This window comes from Phyllobates terribilis, unplaced genomic scaffold (genome assembly GCF_046119375.1).
Source record: "Phyllobates terribilis strain yellow unplaced genomic scaffold, ASM4611937v1 Scaffold_2__4_contigs__length_985480577, whole genome shotgun sequence".
Taxonomy (NCBI): domain Eukaryota; kingdom Metazoa; phylum Chordata; class Amphibia; order Anura; family Dendrobatidae; genus Phyllobates; species Phyllobates terribilis.
Window position 1 is genome coordinate 154743414 of NW_027362762.1, and position 23541 is coordinate 154766954.

General features: G+C 41.8%; 1 protein-coding gene across 1 annotated transcript in view; it reads right to left on the reverse strand.

Moving 5' to 3' along the window:
- Window positions 1-475: 475 nt before the first annotated feature.
- LOC141198805 (gametocyte-specific factor 1-like) overlaps window positions 476-23541 on the reverse strand; it is a 36509-nt gene continuing 13443 nt past the window's right edge. Inside the window, exons 4-10 of the mRNA XM_073663162.1 lie at window positions 23402-23499; window positions 23134-23260; window positions 20524-20604; window positions 13222-13279; window positions 8668-8756; window positions 5938-5962; window positions 476-3863 (exon numbers count right to left, since the gene is read on the reverse strand). Of these exons, the coding sequence (XP_073519263.1) occupies window positions 5949-5962; window positions 8668-8756; window positions 13222-13279; window positions 20524-20604; window positions 23134-23260; window positions 23402-23499 (467 nt within the window). The 3' untranslated portion in view covers window positions 476-3863; window positions 5938-5948. The remainder of the gene's footprint in view (window positions 3864-5937; window positions 5963-8667; window positions 8757-13221; window positions 13280-20523; window positions 20605-23133; window positions 23261-23401; window positions 23500-23541) is intronic.

The window sequence follows — 23541 nt, forward strand, 5'->3', positions numbered from 1 at the left end:
TCGGGGCTCGCCGATGTGATCGACCTCTCTGATGTAGAAGATGGAGAGCGCCACCTCAAGGACAGAGAATTGAATCTCACCCACACAGATCATGGCAGCATAAGATGTACAAGGTAGTAATGCCACCCTAAAGGGAAAGGCATTCTTTTATCTAGTGAGCATACAGATGAGTTGTCTGAGCCTGGAAATTTTTTTTTTTTTTATATTGTAGGGTTTCTTGTGTTACAATCTCCCAATATACTCAAAGAAAAAAAAAGGTGGCCTTCTAGGCTCAAGTTTCCAAATATTTTACTAGCCCTTGTGAATATTGATTAAAAAAACAAACAAAATCACATCACTATTTTACAAAGGTTGGAATAATATGGAACAAGAAAAGTCTAATCAAACTCAAAGCCAAAACAAATTTAACAAAGGTTTTATTTTTACAGAGATTTTTGACAAACTTGTAATGCAATCAAGTAATTAAACCAACCAGTCAGTCACAAACTACAATAACATACTTCAGTAAATAAATGACTATCTTTGATAGTGCTAAAACTTTCTAATATAGACATTGCTAAAATTTGGACCAAGGAGCAGTGGATAGTGTGATCAACAGTGAACAGGTAGTGTCAGAACAATTTTAAAGTGGTTGTACAGTATTAGAAAAACCAGGCAGCTTTATTGTAGAAACAGTGCTATACTTGACAATGAAGCAAAAGGGGCTGAACTACAATACCACAAAAAACTAGCATGCAGAAATGGCACAGTTTGAAAGTAAATCTGGCAGAAGGATCAACCCTCCTAAGAAGTCTATATGGGCATATAGGTCATAGACAGCTGTCTGGAATCAGGCATCGAATCAGATATCAAGGTATCATTTTATGCAGAGAAATCTACATTTTTCTTATATGTAAAGGGCTGTTAAGAGCAATGACCTGAACACTGATCTGGCATGAGAATCTGCCCCGAGCGCTTATATTAAATAAAAGGGGCGTTACCAGCGTGAGACATGTAACTAACACAGAACAGCAGAAGTGAACTTTGTCTCCTTACAAACACATTTTCTGCAGGTCTCACAGCTCTGCTGTATTGTAACCCTATCTGCCTGTGAGATGAAAGCTGAGATGAACCTGCAGATGTGTCAGGTATAATCACACACAGCTCTGCAGTGAGATCACATCACACTGGTAACTCTCCTTGATGTAAAATAATCTTTGGAAGCAGAGTCTCATACAGATCGGTATCTGGCCCATAGTCCTAAACATCTCATTTACATATAAGAAAACATTGATTTCTCTGTAAACAGACATCAGATTGCAGATATCAAGGTGTCACTTTAATCAGATTCTTATGACTACATAGATAGCTTAGGAGGGTTGATTCTTCTGACATTCACTTTTAGAAAGCACTTTTTTTTTTTTTTAAACTCTGCAACTTAGAAGGGGCTGTCCATTCTTGCTAAAAGTGCAGTCATTCTACTGCAGATTTAATTCTCACAGCGCACGCACACACACACACAGTCGTGATTCTCTGGTGAACGCAGTGAGACTTAGGCGGTCACGTAATAGTGAGTAGATCATTTGCATATATTTAACCACATTCCAACTACACGTGCACAGCCTCTCTCAATACAAGTAAAGGTCAAGCACATCTAGTTGCAAGTGAACTGGTGTCAGGGTGACTTCAAACTTTTAGGAGAAGACAACCTTTTATAGACAGGACTATATAAACAGACTTCTATGCAAGCGCAACAAAGCCATGCGTATGCGTACAGCTCGCATGTTGCAGTTTTTATTTTTATTAATGAAAAGATTAACTTTGTCCTGTTATAGGACAGAATTTCAACAAAAAGGAAAGTGACCAGATTCATAAAATCAAATATAATTTATTTCTTGGCTGTAAACTAAAATACTGCTTGAAGCAGAAATATAGCTATGCAAAGCCAACATATACATTACTTAACTGTAAATACTGTATTAGTGATCAGGACCCAAAGTAGTCTAGTTTTTCTAAAAATTCACATATAAGAGGCAAAGAATCTGCCATGCTTTAAGACATGTTGAATAGGGATGAGTGGACCCGTGAAAGTTCAAAGTTCTGGTACCAGACCAGAACTTTATCCCAAAGTTCAGTTTAGGTATAAGAGCTGTACCCAAACTTGAACCAGAACCATGTGGACCCGAACTTTTGATCTGGAAAATATTCTCTCCCCTCCCAGACTTCCCCAGAACTCCAAACATTGCAATTCACTTCCGTGAGAAGTCAGTGTTCGACTTTTAGCACCGGACACCAACTGTCCAGTACGACCTTGAACTTTCAAGTTTGGGTTTGCTCATCTCTAATGTTGAATTATGGCAGATCCTAGAAGCTCTTGAGGCGCAGACTGCCCACATGATATTAATTTAGCAAGGATTATATTAGAAAGTGAAAGCATTAGAAGTAAACACATTTAAACTTTGTTTTTTTTAAGAAACCACTCACCCTTCCACCCACAAAGTGTCTGTAGCTTCAAGAGCTCTACCAGAAGATCCTAAACTCACAATGTGCACTAGTATGAAATATTAAAACTTCCCCTCGCACATCTCTCTATATGATCCACTTCTGGTTTTGGGTATACAGTCAGTCTGCACTGTGAGTTAGGCCACCACCGAGGGTCCACCTGCAGACACTAGTAGCTCTAGAACATGTTCCAGATGCATTAATTTAAGGAGCTTTGAGTGTGCTTCAGCCATCTTTTAGGACAAACTCAAAAACAGACCGGCTTGGAAATACTTCCACATGACAAAATTCAAATAATCATCTCCTCCTGCTGTGAGCTTTTACACATTAGTCTTTGTGAATGGGCAGGATCAAATGAAAGCAGATTTAACATACAGAAAAGGGAAACATATTGCATCATAAATGTGTCCTTAAACTGAGGCAAAAAGTCTCATCACAAACCAAAAATCATTGACTGCATTTGTGACAACCCCCTGCCTCCTGAGGCCATGACAACTACAAACAAGTCCCTGGAGAATTAACAGGGTATTTTAGCTTTCTCTGCAAAACAGGAAAAATAACCTTATTCCTTCCTGTGAACTCCATGGACGTCTTTTCCTGTTCTCCTGCAGGCAGGATCACGTCTGTGCAGTGTGCATGACTCCGCTGCTCCCTGACCAGCCTGCTATTGCGGTCAATTGCTCGCACACCATTAGATCTGCTTGCTTCTTTGGCTTCAATAACAAGTTTTACCAGTACAATGAAGATATGTTCTGAAGACCAGAGTCATTGTAGAAAACAAAAATTTGTTTGTTTGTTTTAATTAAAATAAAGGGTACTGATCACACAATTTATAGGCTGGGATATATGCTAAATAATGATATGCGACTCCATGCATCTACAACATGGAAAAGTAACTGATGTGTATGTCAAAGCAGCATCAAATCAGTGTCTGATCAGTACCAATGGCATAAGTCACCATCTAGTCAAGGCCTAACATGCCCAAGGTATACAGGTGCAGAGCTACACCCCGGCTTACAAACATGTTCAGAGGCCAAATCAGAACCGAAATGTTATAGTATGCAAACGAACGAACTAGTCCTATAAATCATATGTAACATTGTCATACATAACAGGCAAGGACCATGCTCCAGAGGAAACTAAATGATACCGCAACAGACTTGCATACAACTTACAAATGTGTAATCTGGAGTGAACAAGTCTCCATTGCTTTAGCCATCTGTATTTTAATCTGCCTATTGCTCTGCACCAATAATGCAATGTGGTCCAAAAAACATCAAGATCGCCCTCTAAAACACAAACCATAACAGATCTAGAACAACAAATTCACATGTTAACGCAACATGCCAGAAGATCAACCTTCTCCTTACAGGTCCATGGATCTGAAAAAACAAAAATATACGTATCAAACAAGAAATGCAGCATCTTACATCACTATTACATAAAAAAAACCTAAATCATGTTACCGGTTATATCTTATAATATTGAGTGAGGCTGGCCATTCACATTAGACAGCCGTCTCTTGTTAGGCCAACTTTTATCTACTGTGTATGGGAGTAAGGGGGAGGTGGCCTTTACGTTAATAAACTACTATTTTTGCAAAATAAAGGTTGAACAGTAGTGGACGACCACTTTACTTCTCAATCAATAGAAGATAAAGGCAATGTATACTCCCCCCTCTTGCAGTGGCGCCATTCCAGCAGGTGATCACATTGTTGTGTCAAGTGACCGCTGTAGCCAGACAGACTGAATACTGATTAGCTGCAGGTGATCGTCGTGTTATGCGACTGTAGCAGCCAATCTCACATCAGCCGAAAATAGCACCAACGAGATCGTGCCAAGGTGGGAGGCAAGTATAGATTGTTTAATCAAAGAAAATTAAAAACAAAATTTCAAGGAGCTCCATGACAAGTTTTTAGAAAGCATTTGTATTTTTAATTACTATGTAAAAAGGGGTTGCCCAGTAGCTGGTGCATAAATATCAAATCAGTGGTTGGAGGGGGGAGGTCTGTTTACAGACACCTCCACAAAGCAGCATATTATAAATCTGGTCACCTTAGGAGCTGCACAGTTGTGCAGAGCAGAATTCGCACGGCACCATACACTGTAGTGGCCGCCTCAGGAGCTGCATTTCAGCTGCTACCCAAGGGATCGGGGATTGGTAAGGCTGTGTGCCCACTATGCGTTTTTGCCACGGAATTTCTGCAGCAAAAAAAAAAAAAAAAAAAAAAAAAAAAAACACGCTTGGTAATGTGTGCCCCATGATAATCCGCATGTGCTGTGCGCATGCTGCGGAAATTTCCGCTGCGGATTATCATTGCGGAAAAATACGCAGCATGTCCATTAATTTTGAGGACACGCAGTGTAATTGCAGCCATTGAATCGCATAATATCCGTATGAGCACATTTGCACAAGTGGATATCATGCGGTTCAATGTGCGGATGGTACCAGGGTCTGGAGAAGAGACTCATCCAGACTCTGGTACCATAGAACCTGTTAAAATAATTTACAATGAAAAATAAAGATTATACTTGCCTTCCTATGGCCCCCGGTGTTTTCTCCGCTACGTCTGGTCTGTTGTATGGGTCGCGGTGGGGTGAAAGGACCTGCCATGACGTCATTTAGTCATGTGACAGGTCACGCGACCGCCGACCTGTCACATGACTAAATGACGTCATGGCAGGTCCTTTCACCCCACCGCGACCCATACAACAGACCAGACGTAGCGGAGAAAACACCGGGGGCCATAGGAAGGCAAGTATAACCTTTATTTTTACCATTCTTTTTTTTTTTTTTTTAACTATTACTTGGTCACTCTATATAAATCCATGCCGGTTGCATGGATTTATATAGTGTGACCAAGTTGTCAAGCACTTTTCCAAGTGATGCTAAAATCGCTTGGAAAAGCGCTTTATAAGCCGCATGCAGAAATCGCATACAAAAACGCTTGACAAACACTTCTACCTAGTGGGAAAACCGCATATAAAATCCAAATGCCTTTTTCCTGCCAGGGAGAAGAGGAAAAAATATGCAGCATTTCTGAATCGTGGGCCCTTAGCCTAAGGGTGCCAGGAGTAAGACCTCCACTAAAGGGATATCAGTATCTAAGTATTTCATATTGGTTCCAAACTATGGATCTTGTAGGTATGGACTTATCATTGATACAAAAAAAGTTTTAAATGGCGTTGGCCTCAGGAGCTTTCAAGCAGGTATAAATGGGAGCATTTTTGCACCCATATTACAGGACCCATCACCCAGACTTTTCATGCTCAGAAACTGAAGTTAAGGCATCATTGGCTTCTATGTAGCATTTGTGACGCCTGGGTTTATCTGTTATGCAGGATCAAAGAACACCAATATAGAAGAGAAAAGGCAGAGAAAATTCATTTCCAGACACTTGTCAGTAGGAACTCCATGCCATGGTTTCATGCCACATGATCTCAAAGTATACTTACATAATACCGAATCAAAACGGGTTATCTGCAAAGAGCAGAATGTTCTGTTAGTTGGTTAAAGAAAACAAATGCCAGATTGTTTCCAAAGATACAGCTCCTATTTACATTGATCAAGCCTCACCACTGCCAACATATTTTACTAAATGATTGCGGAGCATCTAACGCCATGATCCAGTGCTCTTCCTTCTGAATACAGTGACATGGTCACCACTGATTGCTCGCTGTCAGGAGTATAGAGAGGAACAGCAACAAAGGCTCCAGCAACGTTATTATTGAAAATACAATTATTTAATAAAACACGCATGTTCGAGTGGATTGGTGAGAGTTCAACACCCGACAACCCCACAAATTAGCCAACATCTGTTCCTGCACTTTATACCCCATTCAATTAAATGAGACAAAAAGCAGTACTTTGGCACGTGTAAGACCAAATAAAAGTAAAATTTATATTTAACTTATTTTAGCTAAGTATTGTGTTGGTTAATATTCTATATCTACAAGAACCATCTTTCGCCTTTAAAGCCCCTCCATAATTTAATATAACTTAATGACATAGCATTTAAAATAAACAGAACAAGCATACTCGTGAGATGTACAGATATGGCAAACTTCAATATCTGAATTTATGAGCAGAGATTGTCTGGATTAGCAGTAACAATCCATACAACAATACTCGGCATATAGAGGAGGCACGGCAAACCGCATCTACATTGTGAGAGGTCTGCACTGCCATCTAGTGGATAAAACCTAAACATATGACTAACCCAACAAACATATTCCTCAAGAAATGCAACAATTCTGGAGCATAGAACTATATAGTCCAGAGCAAATTAAGATTTCATCATATAAACTGCCTATGCCATCACAGTGGATGAGGCTGGTGCAGCTCTTTTCCAACCATTGTGCCAGCCACAGGTGTTCAGGACTACAGAGAGCAGATAGTTTCTGCAACTACTATACACTTCAATGGAAATTTCCTGCTGAAGGCCCCCCATTGCAGCCATCTTGGAAATCCTGATTTTAAGAGTATGTACTTCAAATACTGGAGCATTGCAGCATGTAGACCAGGTAATAAAAATAGCAGGTTTAAGTCCCCAATGGGAACTAAGCAAGAAAAAAAACAAAAAAAAAAAAACAAAGAAGTCCATAAAAGTGTGATTATAATATAATGCCTTGTCTGTCCATGAAATGTTGTAAAGTGAAAAAAAAAAGTAATCAAAACTCCAAAATTGTGGTGCAGTGACAAAAAATAAATAAATAAAAAGCTAAATTAATACATACCCCCAAATAGTATAATCTACTGATCGGTATGTAAACATCTCAAAATGGTGACAAAACCAAAACATTTTTTTTTTTTTTAAATTCTGAATTTTTTTAATGCTCTGAAATTGTAAAACCATGCATGTTTTATAACTGAAAAAAACAGCCTGATCTTCCAGAGCAGTACGATTACGGCGTTACCAAACATGGCTCACAGAAAAGGACAAAAATGAAAAGAAACCACAAGGAGAAAAAAAAAAAAAAAACAGCCTTACCAAAACCAGGTCAGATTACCAATGCACTAGCAGGACGCAGCAGACCCCACGATAAAGGCGGGGCCTGCACAGGTGCGAAATACTGATGCGACAGCCCCCCCCCTCCATGAATTGGCAGATATGAGTGGCTGTGTAGTATTAACACTGCACACAACTGCAGCTTGTATAGGACGCTAGTTTTTTCTGTGATTTTTTACATTTTTGTCCTTTTCTGTGAGCGTAGGGACTCGCAAGTATGGGGACCTGTGACGTGGGTTGCGAGCTTGTGTATTTTGGCCAAAATATCGACAAATACCTCATGTAATGTATTTATCTTATACATTATTTTTCATCTTTTTTGCACATTTTCCGTTTTTTTTTGCAGGACGCGGCCAGGCCCTTCATTTTTGGGTGGGTGTATTGGGGAATCTGTCCTGTGTGGTGCACGTATATAGTGCCAGGCAGCCCGCTCGATTTAAAGTTATGGGCGTCATTAATTGGCTGTAAGCCAGACACTGTGCACCACACCTATCTGTGTGACTGGCGTCCTATATAAGCTGCAGTTGTGTGCAGTGTTAATACTACAGTCACTCACATATCTGCCAATTCATGGAGGGGGGGGGGGGGCTGACGCATAAGTATTTCGCACCTGTACTGCCCCCGCCTTTATCATGGGGTCTGCTGCGTCCTGCTAGTTCATTGGTAATCTGACCTGGTTTCGGTAAGGCTGTTTTTTTTCTGTGAACCATGTTTGGTAACGCCGTAATTGTACTGATCTGGAAGATCAGGCTGACAGGTCAATTTTACTGTACAATACACTGTAAAAGAAATAAAGGCTGTGTGTGTTCATCTGTACATCGGACAAGTGCAGGAGCAGCCTCCTACTTACACTAAAAGTATTGCATACAGTGATTATTTCCACGCAGGCCATTGGTGCATGTGGAAAATCAGCTATGTGCACTATCACACTGGCTATGATGGGTGCATCCATGAGACACGCGCCCATATAATCTGCCTTTTTGAATGAGCCCCAAGATCTTGGGTCATTGTTGCAGACATAGCATAGCAGCCATATAATTCGGGAATAGTGCATTATGGGTTATTGTTTGTTACTGTAACTTTTATAGATTATTCAGACACTGAACGTTATACATATATGAGCGCATAGTCACAAGACTCTGCTCCACTTCACTAGAGGTAACAAATAGCGACTTACTCATTTTCCAAGGCAGGACATAGGGCAGAGATTTAGGAGCACGAAGATTATCACCAAGAGCATTTTTTGGATCCATCAAAGTACTGTTACTAGAAAAAAAGAAAAAAAAAAGAAAACACTGTTTATTGGTGTTATACAGCAAGAAACCACATGCTTTACATTACAATTTTGAGAAGGTTCTGTTCATAATCACATTTGTACTTCTGGTTTGGGCTACAGTAAAGCTCCCTGGGCTCATGCAGAGCATGCACTCCGTGCCCCCAGCATGTCTATTCTACACTGGTGTAACGAGCAATTACACATAGGCATCCTATTTTTAATTTTTTAAGGTACATGTTGGAAAAATGCTTACAATGTATAGGTCTGATGAAAGGGGGGAAAAAAAGAGCCTAATAGATAAAGAATAAATGTGTAGTGATGGAGCTAGCAAAATTTATAACAGGCAGGACAACTCTAAACATGACAGACAATACTTAGCCTGGTGGTGGACTGATCTGCTCAAAGGATTGTTTTAGAGCATTACTGGGAAGTATTTTTTTTACATCCATATTAGTCACAAATTCCTACATGACATGATGAGAAGCATCACGCACGGCTCTACAGCTAGGTCAAATCTGATCAATGACACCACCTTCTAACAGTATTTGTCACAGGTATTGAAGTTCTTCTATGCCACCCCAGTGATCGGAGGATGCCGTACAGAACCACAGTGTTGTATAAATGATGCACGGGAGAACAAGCCTGTCCCTCCCTATCTGCACTGAGCATAGCAGTACAAGAGTTGTAAGGCTGTGCGCACACGTTGCAGATTTGGTGAGTGTCAAGTTTTTTTCAGCGCCGATTTGTGACAAAACCTGATGCCAGCAAAGTGAATAAGAAACCTGAAGTGTCATGCACATGTTGAGTATTTTTGACTTGCAGATTTTGTGCAGAAAATCTGCAGCATATCAATTCTCTGTACATTTTTCACCCATTGAATGCACTGAAAAACCGCAGGCAAAAATCGCAATGTTTTTGAGGCTGCGTTTTCCTGCCAAGAGATGTAGAAATTTCTGCACCAAATACTCAATGTGAGCACATACCCCTAAAGCCTCTTTCACAGATTTTTTTTTTCCCCAAATATTTCATGTTTTTCCCATAGCATTTTTGGTAGTGTTATTTATTTATTCAAATGTAACAAAAAGTTGAAAAACAATTTATAGAGAGGCCCATGGACAAAAAAACCCTCCAATACCCACAGACAGAGGAGGAAAAAAACAAAAAAAAACACCCCCTTGCTGACAACTTCAGAAACCAAAACCACTTGTAGATAAATGAATTTTACATTTTAAGAGCTCTTTCACACGTCCTGATATTTCATGTACTGGAAAAAAAAAACAGTACCAGAGATATCCACATGACAACTGTGTGCCGCATTCAGTATCACACGTACCAGCGCCTGGGAATCAGCGGTACAGTTAGAGCTGTTCCAAAGCGCCAAGTACTAAACACTGCCCTCATCCTTGTCCCCTGCAATCAGGGGACAATGTTGAGAGTAGTAGTAGTCTGTTCCCGCAGTCCAATTGTAAAAATAGAAAAATCCATAAACTCACTTGTTTTAAGTGTCCCCCACTGTAATCCGTGCGACCGCTCACTCCGGGAAGAATGATGCGCTGCAGCGAGCTTCCCCAGACCTCTGCTGAGCTCAGTGCGCGGTGTCCTGTCACTCAGTGAGCTCAGCGGAAGTCCGGGGCATGCTCGCTGCAGCACGTCATTCACGGATTACAGCGGGGGACATGTGAGTAGAAGGATTTTTTATTTTATTCTAATTTTTACAGTTGGACACGGCAGGAGCAGACTACTACTCTCAACACAGACTCCTGTTGGTGCTGATTGCAGCGTTTAGCACCTGGCCTTGGGAACAGCGCTAACTACCGCTGATTGCCAGGCATCGGTATGTGTCACACAGATGTCATCCGTGTGTCACTGTGGGACATTTTGCGGACCGTGCAGCGGATAAAACGGTCATGTCAGCGTGTTCTGCCCACGGACACACGGTCCGTGGAAACACTGACATGTGCACAGACCCATTCATTTGAATGGGTCTATGTAACTCAGTGTCTCTGGTATGTGTGGAAACTGTCACAAGCGTGTGAAAGAGCCCCAATATAAACATTGACATAAGTTAACTGAGTTTTTGTAAAGCAGGGCTAGAGCAATGTTTTTCATTATTATTTACATGGTATGCCATTTCTGAGGCACCTGCCATCATAATTCCTTTATTCCACCTCACAACGTAGCCTATATGTCCCAGCATGTCACTGGTTTTGCAGAGGGGCAGAGACTGCAGTCTGTGCTCTGCTTCAGTTAGTATGTGCAAAAAAAATATTAAGTTACTTTCAATTATATCACCTATTTTATACATACAGAACAGACCAAAAGTTTGGACACACCTTCTCATTTAAAGAAATTTCTGTATTTTCATGACTATGAAAATTGTACATTCACGCTGAAGGCATCAAAACTATGAATTAACACATGTGGAATTATATACTTAACAAAAAAGTGTGAAACAACTGAAAATATGTCTTATATTCTAGGTTCTTCAAAGTAGCCACCTTTTGCTTTGACTGCTTTGCACACTCTTGATGAGCTTCAAGAGGTAGTCATCGGAAATGGTCTTCCAACAATCTTGAAGGAGTTCCCAGAGATGCTTAGCACTTGTTGGCCCTTTTGCCTTCACTCTGCGGTCCAACTCACCCCAAACCATCTCGATTGGGTTCAGGTCTGGTGACTGTGGAGGCCAGGTCATCTGACGTAGCACCCCATCACTCTCCTTGATCAAATAGCCCTTACACAGCCTGGAGGTGTGTTTGCGGTCATTGTCCTGTTGAAAAATAAATGATGGTCCAACTAAACGCAAACCGGATGGAATAGCATGCCACTGCAAGATGCTGTGGTAGCCATGCTGGTTCAGTATGCCTTCAATTTTGAATAAATCCCCAACAGTGTCACCAGCAAAGCACCCCCACACCATCACACCTCCTCCTCCATGCTTCACGGTGGTAACCAGGCATGTAGAGTTGATCCGTTCACCTTTTCTGCATCGCACAAAGACACGGTGGTTGGAACCAAAGATCTCAAATTTGGACTCATCAGACCAAAGCACAGATTTCCACTGGTCTAATGTCCATTCCTTGTGTTCTTTAGACCAAAGAAGTCTCTTCCGCTTGTTGCCGGTCCTTAGCAGTGGTTTCCTAGCAGCTATTTTACCATGAAGGCCTTGTGCACAAAGTCTCATCTTAACAGTTGAAGAGATGTGTTTGCTGCTAGAACTCTGTGTGGCATTGACCTGGTCTCTAATCTGAGCTGCTGTTAACCTGCGATTTCTGAGGCTGGTGACTCGGATAAACTTATCCTCAGAAGCAGAGGTGACTCTTGGTCTTCCTTTCCTGGGGCGGTCCTCATGTGAGCCAGTTTCTTTGTAGCGCTTGATGGTTTTTGCAACTGCACTTGGGGACACTTTCAAAGTTTTCCCAATTTTTCGCACTGACTGACCTTCATTTCTTAAAGTAATGATGGTCACTCGTTTTTCTTTACTTAGTTGCTTTTTTCTTGCCATAATACAAATTCTAACAGTCTATTCACTAGGACTATCAGCTGTGTATCCACCTGACTTCTGTACAACACAACTGATGGTCCCAACCCCATTTATAAGGCAAGAAATCCCACTTATTAAATCTGACAGGGCACACCTGTGAAGTGAAAACCATTTCTGGTGACTACCTCTTGAAGCTCATCAAGAGAATGCCAAGAGTGTGCAAAGCAGTCATCAAAGCAAAAGGTGGCTACTTTGAAGAACCTAGAATATAAGACATTTTCAGTTGTTTCACACTTTTTTGTTAAGTATATAATTCCACATGTGTTAATTCATATTTTTGATGCCTTCAGTGTAAATGTACAATTTTCAAAGTCATGAAAATACAGAAAAATCTTTAAATGAGAAGGGGTGTATAAACTTGGTCTGTACTGTAGTTTGGATTAAAAATAAGTATTCACAGTCCGTTAAAAAAAAAAAAAAAAAAAAAGAAATTACCATTCATTTATGGGTCAGGAGGGGAACATTAATTTTCAATGACAGATTTTTTCCTAACAGCCCAATTGACATAAAAGTCACATTGGTTACAACTGATCCATTCCCTGTGTGCATGTATTGAGTTGTCCATTTCTAAGAAGCATTCAGTAAGAACCGTAAACGCATGAGAAAGCTACTATTAAATACTACCAGGGTCAACTAGAAACATCCCATCTCCTTTTACTCCTCAACGCTGACGAATAAATTTCCTGCAGCAGCTGTATACTCTTGTCTATGGGCATACAGTGGGGCTGTGCCATACACCGCCTATTCGGGAGCAACCCTCACCTCCCCCTAACTTCCTATACTGTATAACCCCATGTGGGCTTGTCACTTTTTTTCTCTTTATTTTCCCATGTGCAGCACAGTCGGGAGATTTGCATGCTTTAAGCACCAAGACCAGCCCTGAAAAAGAGGAAATGCATCACACGTTCACTTACCATGGTCCTGCATAAGAAGGTGTACCCCACACAAATGTGGCTCTCTCACTCTGCAAATCTAAGAGATAGTATTTCCATAAGTAGCTTACACAGAGGTAGAAATTAATGTACCGTATATTCCGGCGTATAAGACGACTTTTGAAGACTGAAAAATCTTCTGTCTAGTCTGGGGTCGTCTTATACGCCGGTAATGCTTTTGAACTTTCAGAAATTGACATGCGGGGATACTCTGGGGGTGTTAATAAGCTGCCGTGGCCGTATCCCTGCCATGTTGGAGTTAATATAAGGTGGAGGGAGTTAAAATACGGCGGCGGTAGGTCCAGACAGTCAGCGCTTCTGTGCTGAAACGGACACATCGCTGCGTATTCCCAGCTCCGGACACAGCGCAGGGCTTCTGTGCCGACAGTTTTCACTTGTCACAGAAGCGCTGCGCTGTGTCCGGAGCTGGGAAGTTCGCATCGCTTCTGTGACAATATATGAAAAGCCGGCAATTCAGCAGCGGCATAAGCCGGCACCCGACAATTTAGAATAGAAAGAATAGAGCATCACACATAGATTAGATAGATAGAAACATGTCAGTCACATATATATGAAGTACAGTGACAGTATTGCTTACTGTACTTGTCATTTAGTGTAAAGGATTTATTAAAACAAATATTAGTGTTTTCATGCACCGTCTCTTTAAAAAAGCCGGCCGGCAATTCAGCATCTGTACCCGACAATTTATAACAGAAAGAATAGAGAATCACACATAGATTAGACAGATAGAAACCTGTCAGTCACATATATAAGAAGTACAGTGACAGTGCTGGTTACTGTACTTGTCATCTAGTGTTAAAATAACGGATTTATTTAAAAAAAAATTGGCGTGGGGTTCCCCTTAATTTTAGTCTCTAGCGGAGGTTAAGCAGACAGCTGGGGCAGATGTTTGAAGCCTGGGAAGGGGGTAATACCCACGGAGCTTCCCAGGCTACTAATATCAGCCCCCAGCTGAATACTTAGCCTTTACTAGCTATTAAAATGGGGGACCCCCCAAAAAAAAGGACGTGGGGTCCCCCCTAATTTAATAGCTAGCAAAGGCTAGGCAGACAGCTGGGGGCTGATATTAATAGCCCAGGAAGGGAGCCATGAATATTGGCCCCCTCCCAGGCTAGAAACACCAGCCGCCCCAGAAATGGCGCATCCATAGGATGCGCCAATTCTGGCACTTAGCCTCGCTCTTCCACGCTGCCCTGGTGCGGTGGCAGGGGGTAATAGTGGTGGGGTTCATGTCAGCTTATAATGCCAGCTGACATCAAGCCCAGGTTAGTAATGGAGAGGCGTCTATAAGACACCCCCATTACTAACCCCATAGTCAAAGTTAAAAAAAACACAAACACCCAGAATAAAGTCCTTTAATTGAAATAAACACACAATTCTTTATTGTTCTAAATTAAACCATACTTACCATCACGCCCATTCCAGCTGAAGCCAACGATCTCCTGCAATAAAAGTAAAATAATAAAGCAACCTCATCCTTACCTCTCCATGGTTCCCAGGACCGGTCCAGCTCTGCTACATTCACATGACAGGCTGGACCGCAGCAGAACGCTGCCATCCAGCCTGTCATCCCGCAGACACTGAGAAGCGCAGGCATGCTTGCGCTCTGCAGTGTCTGGCTGTGACGGCATCCAGATGAGCCGACAATGAACTCAGCTCACCTCCTGGACGTCCGTCACTGACAGCGTGGGAAACTTCTACTGCGCATGCGGGGAGCAGGAGAATTTTCCCACGCTGTCAGTGACGTGCATGAGGTGAGCCGAGTTCATTGGACATGATCTCGGCTCATCTGGATGCCGTCACAGTCAGACACTGAGGAGCACAAGCATGCCTACGCTTCTCAGTGTCTGCCGCATGGCAAGCTGAACGGCAGCGTTCTGCTGCGGTCCAGCCTGTCATGTGAATGTAGCAGAGCTGGACCGGTCCTGGGAACCATGGAGAGGTAAGGATGAGGTTGCTTTATTATTTTACTTTTATTGCAGGAGATCGTTGGCTTCAGCTGGAATGGGCGTGATGGTAAGTATGGTTTAATTTAGAACATTAAAAAATTGTGTCTTTATTTCAATTAAAGGACTTTATTCTGGGTGTTTGTGTTTTTTTTTAATTACTTTACTAGAAATTCATGGCGGTCATGTCTAATATTGGCGTGACCCCATGAATTTCGGGCTTAGGGCCAGCTGATAATGCCAAGCTGGCCTTAACCCCTTTATTACCCAGTGAGCCACCGCACCAGGGCCCTGGATGAGTTGGGTACAGCGCCAGAAGATGGCGCTTCTATGAACGCGCCATTTTCCGGGGTGACTGCGGACTGCAATTTGCAGCGGGGGGGGCAGAAAGCTTGGGCCTCCCTGCGCTGCAGATTCCAGCCCCCAGCTGCCTAGTTGTACCTGGCTGGACACAAAAATAGGGCGAAGCCCCACGTCTTTTTTTTTTTAAATTATTTCATGAAATAATTAAAAAAAAAAGGGCTTCCCTATATTGTTGTGTCCGGCCAGGTACAAATAGGCAGCTGGTGGTTGGGGGCAGCCCGTTCCTGCCTGCTGTACCTGGCTGGACACAAAAATATGGCGAAGCCCACGTCAACATTTTTGGGAAAAATTAATTACAAAATTAATAATAATTTAGGGACTGCATCTTTATTAACCCCTCAATTGTCATTTAGTGTTAAAATAAAGGATTTTTTAAAAAGAAAATTGGCGTGGGATCCAACATCATTATAGTCTCTAGCGGAGGTTAAGCAGACAGCTGGGGCAGATGTTTGAAGTCTGGGAAGGGGGTAATACCCACCGAGCTTCCCAGGCTACTAATATCAGCCCCCAGCTGAATACCTAGCCTTTACTAGCTATTAGAATGGGGGACCCCCCCAAAAAATGACGTGGGGTCCCCCCTATTTTAATATGTTTATGAGTGACAGTTTTCCTGCTATATACCTGCATGTCATAAGAATTTAAATTAAAAAAAGGACCATGTTAAATTCAAATCTGTTTTTTTTAAATTTTTACCGGTGTTTGGTATGCGTTGGAAAAGGGGTAGTCTTATACGGTGAATATATCCTAAACTCTATATTTTAACAGGAAAGTAGGGGGGTCGTCTTATACACCAGGTCGTCTTATACGCCGGAATATACGGTATATACACATGCACAAATCTCAACTCAAAAATATAAGACATCAGGCAAGTTACAGAGTAGCTATATTGTTATAAATACACAGCACTTTTTATTCCTTCGTTTCTGCAATTAGAGCGGGTCTCCGCTAGAGTAAACATGGGTTCATGGCTAACCATGTCAGGGGGCATATAGTAATATTGTAAGTAACAAGGGGTGGTGCGCAGTGCAGGCACATTGTCCGGATACACCCACAGTTATTACACTCTGCAATAGGCAAACTGCAATAAAAAAAGATCAGCAGCGTTGGTGACTTGAAAGTTAGAGGGATTTTCTCAACATAAAGCTTCAGGAGTGCTTTCTAATTTTTCAATAACCAGTTTTACTTACCCTCCCCAAGTCCAACACCGGCTCTCACCATGGCCTGGTCTTTGTGGTCTGGCTGCAGTTAGTCACTGAGCTCACGTACACACATGCAATCTATATTTTCCCCGATGGGTACACCTTGTCATGGTCGGATGGCTTTTATGCAGTTTTGATCAAAATAGCGTTTGGATACTTAGCTATGTTATTTACATGTACTATTACTATTTACTTGCTGTATGGTATATACTGTACTTTTATGACTATAACATGCACTCCATTCCTCCAAAATTTTAGGAAAGTGGGAGTGCATCTTATAGTCCAGATGTAGATGGGAAGGGTGGTGGGGAAGGGTGGTGGTGAAGGGGGGGGTGAGAGCAGCAGCGCCAGAGGAGCAGGTCACAGGAGGCGGCTGCTGCAGCTCACACTGCCTGCTGTTAAAGAAAATGAATATTCACAGCTGCCCACCTCTGCACTGATGGCAGCACCTAGAAGTAGGAGGGACTATGGGGAGCAGTGAATATTCATTCACTAACAGCAGGTACACGTGATCACCCAGCAGCTGCAGCTAACAGTGTGTCCGCTAATGGAGAATACTCACTGCTCCCCACATCCATAGTCCCAGGTGTGGGGAGCAGTGAATATTCCAGCAGCTGACCTCATCGTGTGAGGGCACATGTCAGTGACATCATCAGAAGAGGAGGCTTCGGGAGCAGAATACTTTATTTTTTTTAATGTGTGCGGCTCATGTATGCCAGGATGGGCCCCCCCCCCCCCCATGTATACCAGGATTAGGGGGAGGCATATATGTATATATACACACACCAAGATGGGGGATATTAGTACAGGAATGGGAAACATTACCCCTATAGCAGTGTCAGCAGCAGACCGAAGATACCCCCCCACCTTCCAACCCAACAATAACACTACATCATGACCACATTTTTGAGTCAATTTTTTTCTATTTTCCACCTCTAAAACCTAGGTGCGTCTTATACGCTACTCACTTTGTTTATTTGCTTTTTTTCTTGGCTTTTGTAATTTTGCTTTATTATCTAGATGTTTATCATGAAATTTTCTGAAAGGGGACAATACTTATAGAATCTTGTGGTGAAAGGTTGGCAGTAGAGGTTTATGCATGCCATAGCATTAATTTTAGGTCCAGGATTCATTATTTTGTTAAATTTCCATTAGGACAAACATTTCAATACAAGACAGACATCAGTTTTCTTTCTGGCAATCTTTTGAGGGGTTTCCAACCAAATCATGAATTAGACCATATACAAGTACACCAGAGGCTACTAAAATCTGGTAATTGTTTAATTAATCTACTCATAAAAGTTGACAAAATATATCTACAATCATCACCTTTGCATTAGCTTTTGCAGTTTTGTTGCTTATTTTAAGGTTAATTTCCGAGAAGCTACTGTACTTCTGCAGAAACAAAAATAGCTAGCTGGTTACCACAATGAAAAAAAAACAACAACTCTGGCTGTATGTTTTGCATAGACATCCTCTGTAAGGCTAAGTGCCCACGATGCAGAAATGCTCCGGATTTTTCCTGAGCGTTTCTGCATCTCCCTGGCAGAAAAACCACATGCGGATTGTACATGCGGATTCCTGCTAGGGACAAGCAGAAGTGAAGCGTTTTTCACATGCGGGTTGTCAAGCGCTTTCCCAGTGATTTTAGCATCACTTGGAAAAGTGCTTGACAACTTGGTCACACTATATAAATCCATGCAACCGGCATGGATTTATATAGTGTGACCAAGTTATAGTAAAAGAATGATAAAAAAATAAACACTCACCTTCTGATGGCCCCCGGTCTCCTCCTCCGGTGGTCTAAAAGGACCTTCCATGATGTCAGTCATGTGACAGGTCACGCGACTAAATTACGTCATGGAAGGTCCTTTTAGACCATTATGAGCTGCCGGGAAGACAAGGAGGCATCACTATGGAGACCGGGGGGCCATCAGAAGGTAAGTATAATGTAATTTTTTATTTAAAATTCCTTTTTTTTTTTTTTTTTTTACAGGTACTATGGTACCTGGGTCTGGAGGAGTCTCCTCTTCTTGTGCACTTAATATCCGCATGTGCACATGTAGTGATGCGGATATTAAGCGATTTAATGCAAGTCAATGGCGGCGAAAACTCCGCGATTCCGCAAAATAATTGGTAGTGCTGAGGTCAAGGGGTAGCGTTTCTCCTTATGGAGAGTGACACACCAGCTCTGGCACGTCAAGGCAAGGAGGCTTATTCGCCATGCAATGCTCCTCTGGGAAATTTAATATGTAAATTGCCTCTTCAGAGAAAAAGAGGACTTGTACTCTATAGCGCCACCTATTGGAAGTAGCAATCCTACAAGTCACAGTCAACCCTTTAACGAGTCGTGCAATATGACTTAGGACAAAAGCCAAATCAGAATCTCAATTTGCAGACACGGTGTTTCGGGCTGTTGGCCCTCGTCAGTGCAAAGTATGAGAACTGATTTGGCTAGGTGAGAGGCTCTGGACTGAGGTCTAAAGGGTAGCGTTTCTCCTTATGGAGAGTGACACACCAGCTCTGACACTGTCCCAAGTCATATTGCACGACTCGTTAAAGGGTTGACTGACTTGTAGGATTGCTACTTCCAATAGGTGGCGCTATAGAGTACAAGTCCTCTTTCTCTGAAGAGGCAATTTGCATTGGTAGTGCTGGGGATTTTTACGCAATGATAATTCGCAGTGGAAATTTCCGCAGCATGTGCACAGCACATGCGGATTATCATTGGGGAACATAGCAGACCTACCAAGCGTTTCTGCTGCGGAATTGCCACTAAGGAAACGCTTAAAATACGCATAGTGGGCACACAGCCTAAGTGTATGTGCACAGTGTCTTTCAGGCGTTTTAACACACACAAAAAAAACATATGCACTGCAATGTTACTTGCTGTGATATATTCAGTCTTTAACTTCATTTAGCTCTTCAAAAGCCGTGAAGCAGCTAAAAGAAGCAGACTATGAAAAAAGAGCCACAAATGACCAAAAAGACAACCAAGACACTTCAGGAGTTTTCAGCTTTAAAAACTATACAGGCATGCCAGCAAATGAAAAGTTTGGGGCCAAAACAACTTTTTTGGGAGAAAAAAAAGTAACTTTCATGGTATAATGTTACAAACATTCATGATGCACCTGTGGTTTCAAGGCTGCTCAACACACCTCTAGATAAAATTCCTTGAGGGGTATAGTTTCCAAAAGAATTTTTTTTCCTTCCACATTGCTTTAACCCTTTAGAAGCATCAAAGGAATTAATAAATCATGTCTGCCTGAATGTGTTTGAGAACTTTGAGGGGTGCAGTTTTTAAAAGTCACTTTTGGGTATTTTCTGTGACACAGGCCCCTCAAAGCCACTTTAAAATGTGTTGCCTAAAAAATAATAGGTTATTAATTATTGTGTGGTATAACTATCCGATTTAAGGGCATAAAACTTTAATGTTTGAATGAAAAGTGCAAAATTTTATAATTGCCAAATTTTCGGTATTTTCATAAACTTAAATCATATTGACCAAAGTTTACCAGCAACATGAAGTACTACAACAGGTCAAGAAAAAAACCTCAATCACTGGGATATGTTGTTGAGTTCCAGAGTTAACACATGAAGAGCCGCTGGCCAGAATTGGGGGGGGGGGGGGGGGGGGGGGGGAGAGGCTCGGTCCCATAACGTTAATCAAAACAACTTACAACCCCACTGCAAATGGTAATTTTGTATGCCTCCCATCCCTAGAAGCAGGATGAAGAACAAGTTATTTTGCATACCATTATCCCAGTCCTCATTGCAGGGAGGAGAGTTCCATCGACTTGGGCTCACATCCCTCTTGTACATGCTCTTTTCATCAGCTGTAAAAATAAGTTTAACATGACAAAAGTATTAAAGTCTACAAAGTGACAAAATGTATGAAAACACATCAAATTCCAAAAGTTGTAACAGAAGTAATTTAGTAAATTTCTACTTGATATGTCCAGAATCAGTAATTGCTTAAACATCTGTAGCACTGTTCAAAAGTCAACCTTAAGGCCAAGTGCCCACGATGCAGAAATGCTGCATATTTTTTACGCTTCTCCCCGGCAGGAAAAACGCATGTGGTTTTTACATGCGGTTTTCCCTCCAGGTAGAAGCGTTTGTGAAACGTCTTTGCATGCATTTCTGCATGCGGGTTATCAAGCGCTTTTCCAAGCGATTTTAGCATCACTTGGAAAAGTGCTTAACAACTAGTTCACACTATATAAATCCATGCAACCGGCATGGATTTATAGTAGTGTGACCAAGATGGTGAAAAAAAAAAAATAAAGTTTATACTCACCTTCCGATGTCTTCCCGGTGTTTTGTCTGCTGTGTCCAGTGTCTTGCACTGCTAGCGGTGGTGTGAAGGACCTGCGGTGACGTTATTGAGCCATGTGATGGGTCACATGACTCAGTGACGTCATGGCAGGTCCTTCACAACAACACGAACATTGCAAGACACTGGACGGAGCAGACAAAACACCGGGAAGACATCGGAAGGCGAGTATAAACTTTATTTTTTATTTTAAATTCTATTTTTTTTACAGTTTCTATGGTACCCAGGTCTGGATGAGAGTCTCCTCTCCTCCAGACTTGGGTACCATTAGCACATTGAAACGCATATAATTCGCGAGTACAAATGTACTGACCCGGATTCTATGTGTCTCAATGCAAGTCAATGGCGGCGATTACGCCGCGCTACCGCAAAATTAATGGACATGCTGCGGATTGAGAGCAGCATAAACGCTGCGGAAAAAAACGCAGCATGGGCATTGACAGTGCGGCTTGTCATTGGGGACCATGGGGGACGTATTGCCAAGCATTTTTGAATCGTTTATGCTGCGGAAATTCCGCAGCATAAACGCTTGAAAAACGCATCGTGGACACACTGCCTAAATGTTTTTTCCCAAAAACAAAGTTACATTTTAAAGTTGATTTTTTGAACAATTCATCCTGAAATAATTAAGTTCCACAATTGGACGTGTTTAACCCCTTTACCACCTTGGATGTATGAGTACGTCCAAGGTGGTATCCCTGCACTCCATGTGGGCTCTGGCGCTGAGCCAGCATGATCTGATTAGCTGTCATATGCCTCTAACAGCCGTGGGTGGAATTGCAGTCCACCCGCGGCTGTCAACATGTTAACTGCCCATCTCTGACAGCAGAATTTAACATCGCCACGCCGGAAGCGCATCACTAGTCCCGCTCATCGGCACCCGTGTCACATGACCGCGGGTCACAGATTGGTTGGCATGACAACCTGGGTTCTGCAGGAGATCCCTGTGGTTGTCATTGCTGGGATTCTATCACTGCGTTCAGAATCGCCCGATCCATCAATGTAATAAAATGCAACAGGAGATCAAAAGATCATACCTACCCCAAAATGGTATCAAAAACTTCAGCTCAGCACGCAAAAAATAAGCCCTCACCCAGATCACGAAAGTGGAGCCTTTCTTTTCTTTTGCACCACTTAAATAAAAAAGAACCTATACATGTTTGTCAGCATCTAAGAACTTGTAATGACTTGGAGAATCATAATGATAGGTCAGTTTTAGCATTTAGTGAACACTGCAAAAAAACACAAACAATTGTGGTATTGCTTATTTTTTTGCTATTTCACCACACTGATTTTTCCCATTTTCCAGTACACGATATGGTAAAACCAATGGTGTCGTTCAAAAGTACAACTTGTCCCGCAAAAAAAAACTAGCCCTCACATGGCCATATTGACCAAAAAATAAAAATGTTATGGCTCTGGGAAGATGGAGTTAAAAATGAAAACGCAAAAACTCAAGGTCGCAAAGAGATTTAAAAAACAAACAAACAACAAAACACAGAAAAATGTTCCTGTGCTGAGACAATCTTATACATGTGCCCCTGCTGTGTATCTGATCGTGCAGGAACATGATATGATTATACCACATCTCCTGGGCAGGGGAGGAAGGGAAAGTTTCTGCAGATAGCTGTGATCCCATGCTGTGCAAATTCTGTGTGTGAGAAAACATTTCCCAGTCTGTATTTAAAAACATGTTTTACCTCAAACAAAGATTTGAGATCCCGTGCTGTCCTGTTTGTATATATATATATATATTTTTTTTTTTACTTGCTCCCCTGCCCAGGAGCTGTGGTATGATCAGACCATGTTCATGTACGATCAGACACAGCCATTACACAGTACACAGCAGGGGCACATTTATAAGATTATCTCAGCACGGGAACATTTTTTTTTTAAATACATCCAATAGTAGAAATAATTATTTCAAAATCTATTGATTAAAATGAACTTTGTTCATGGGAAATACCCCTTCAAGTCCACCATAAGCTCTGAGCATAACTAATGAAACGAATGCTTTGCACTGACTTACCAATGTCTTGTTCAATGCAGCCTTTATCGTCACATCTGGAAATGTGGACACTCAGCTGTCCTCTAGGTACCATATGACGGGCATTAAAAGGGCAGGTGACAAGCTGATTGGCAAGGCCACCGTGATTCTAGAAGAAAACCTCCCGTTACATACTTACAAACCAGAACGTATATATAAAAGTAAACTAAATAAAAATAGCTGTGTGAAATGGGTCCACCTCCCAGGACTTCCCGATGACCAAGAGTAAGATATTCTAAAATGCACTAACCTTCCTGCATTTTATCAGGTGATAAGGAAACCGACAAGCTCTTATTTGGTGATTGGAGTCATACGGGCATTGGAGTAGTCTATCGGGATCCTGTGGGTCTACAGAATTAAAAAAAAAATATTTAAAAAAATCATAAGACA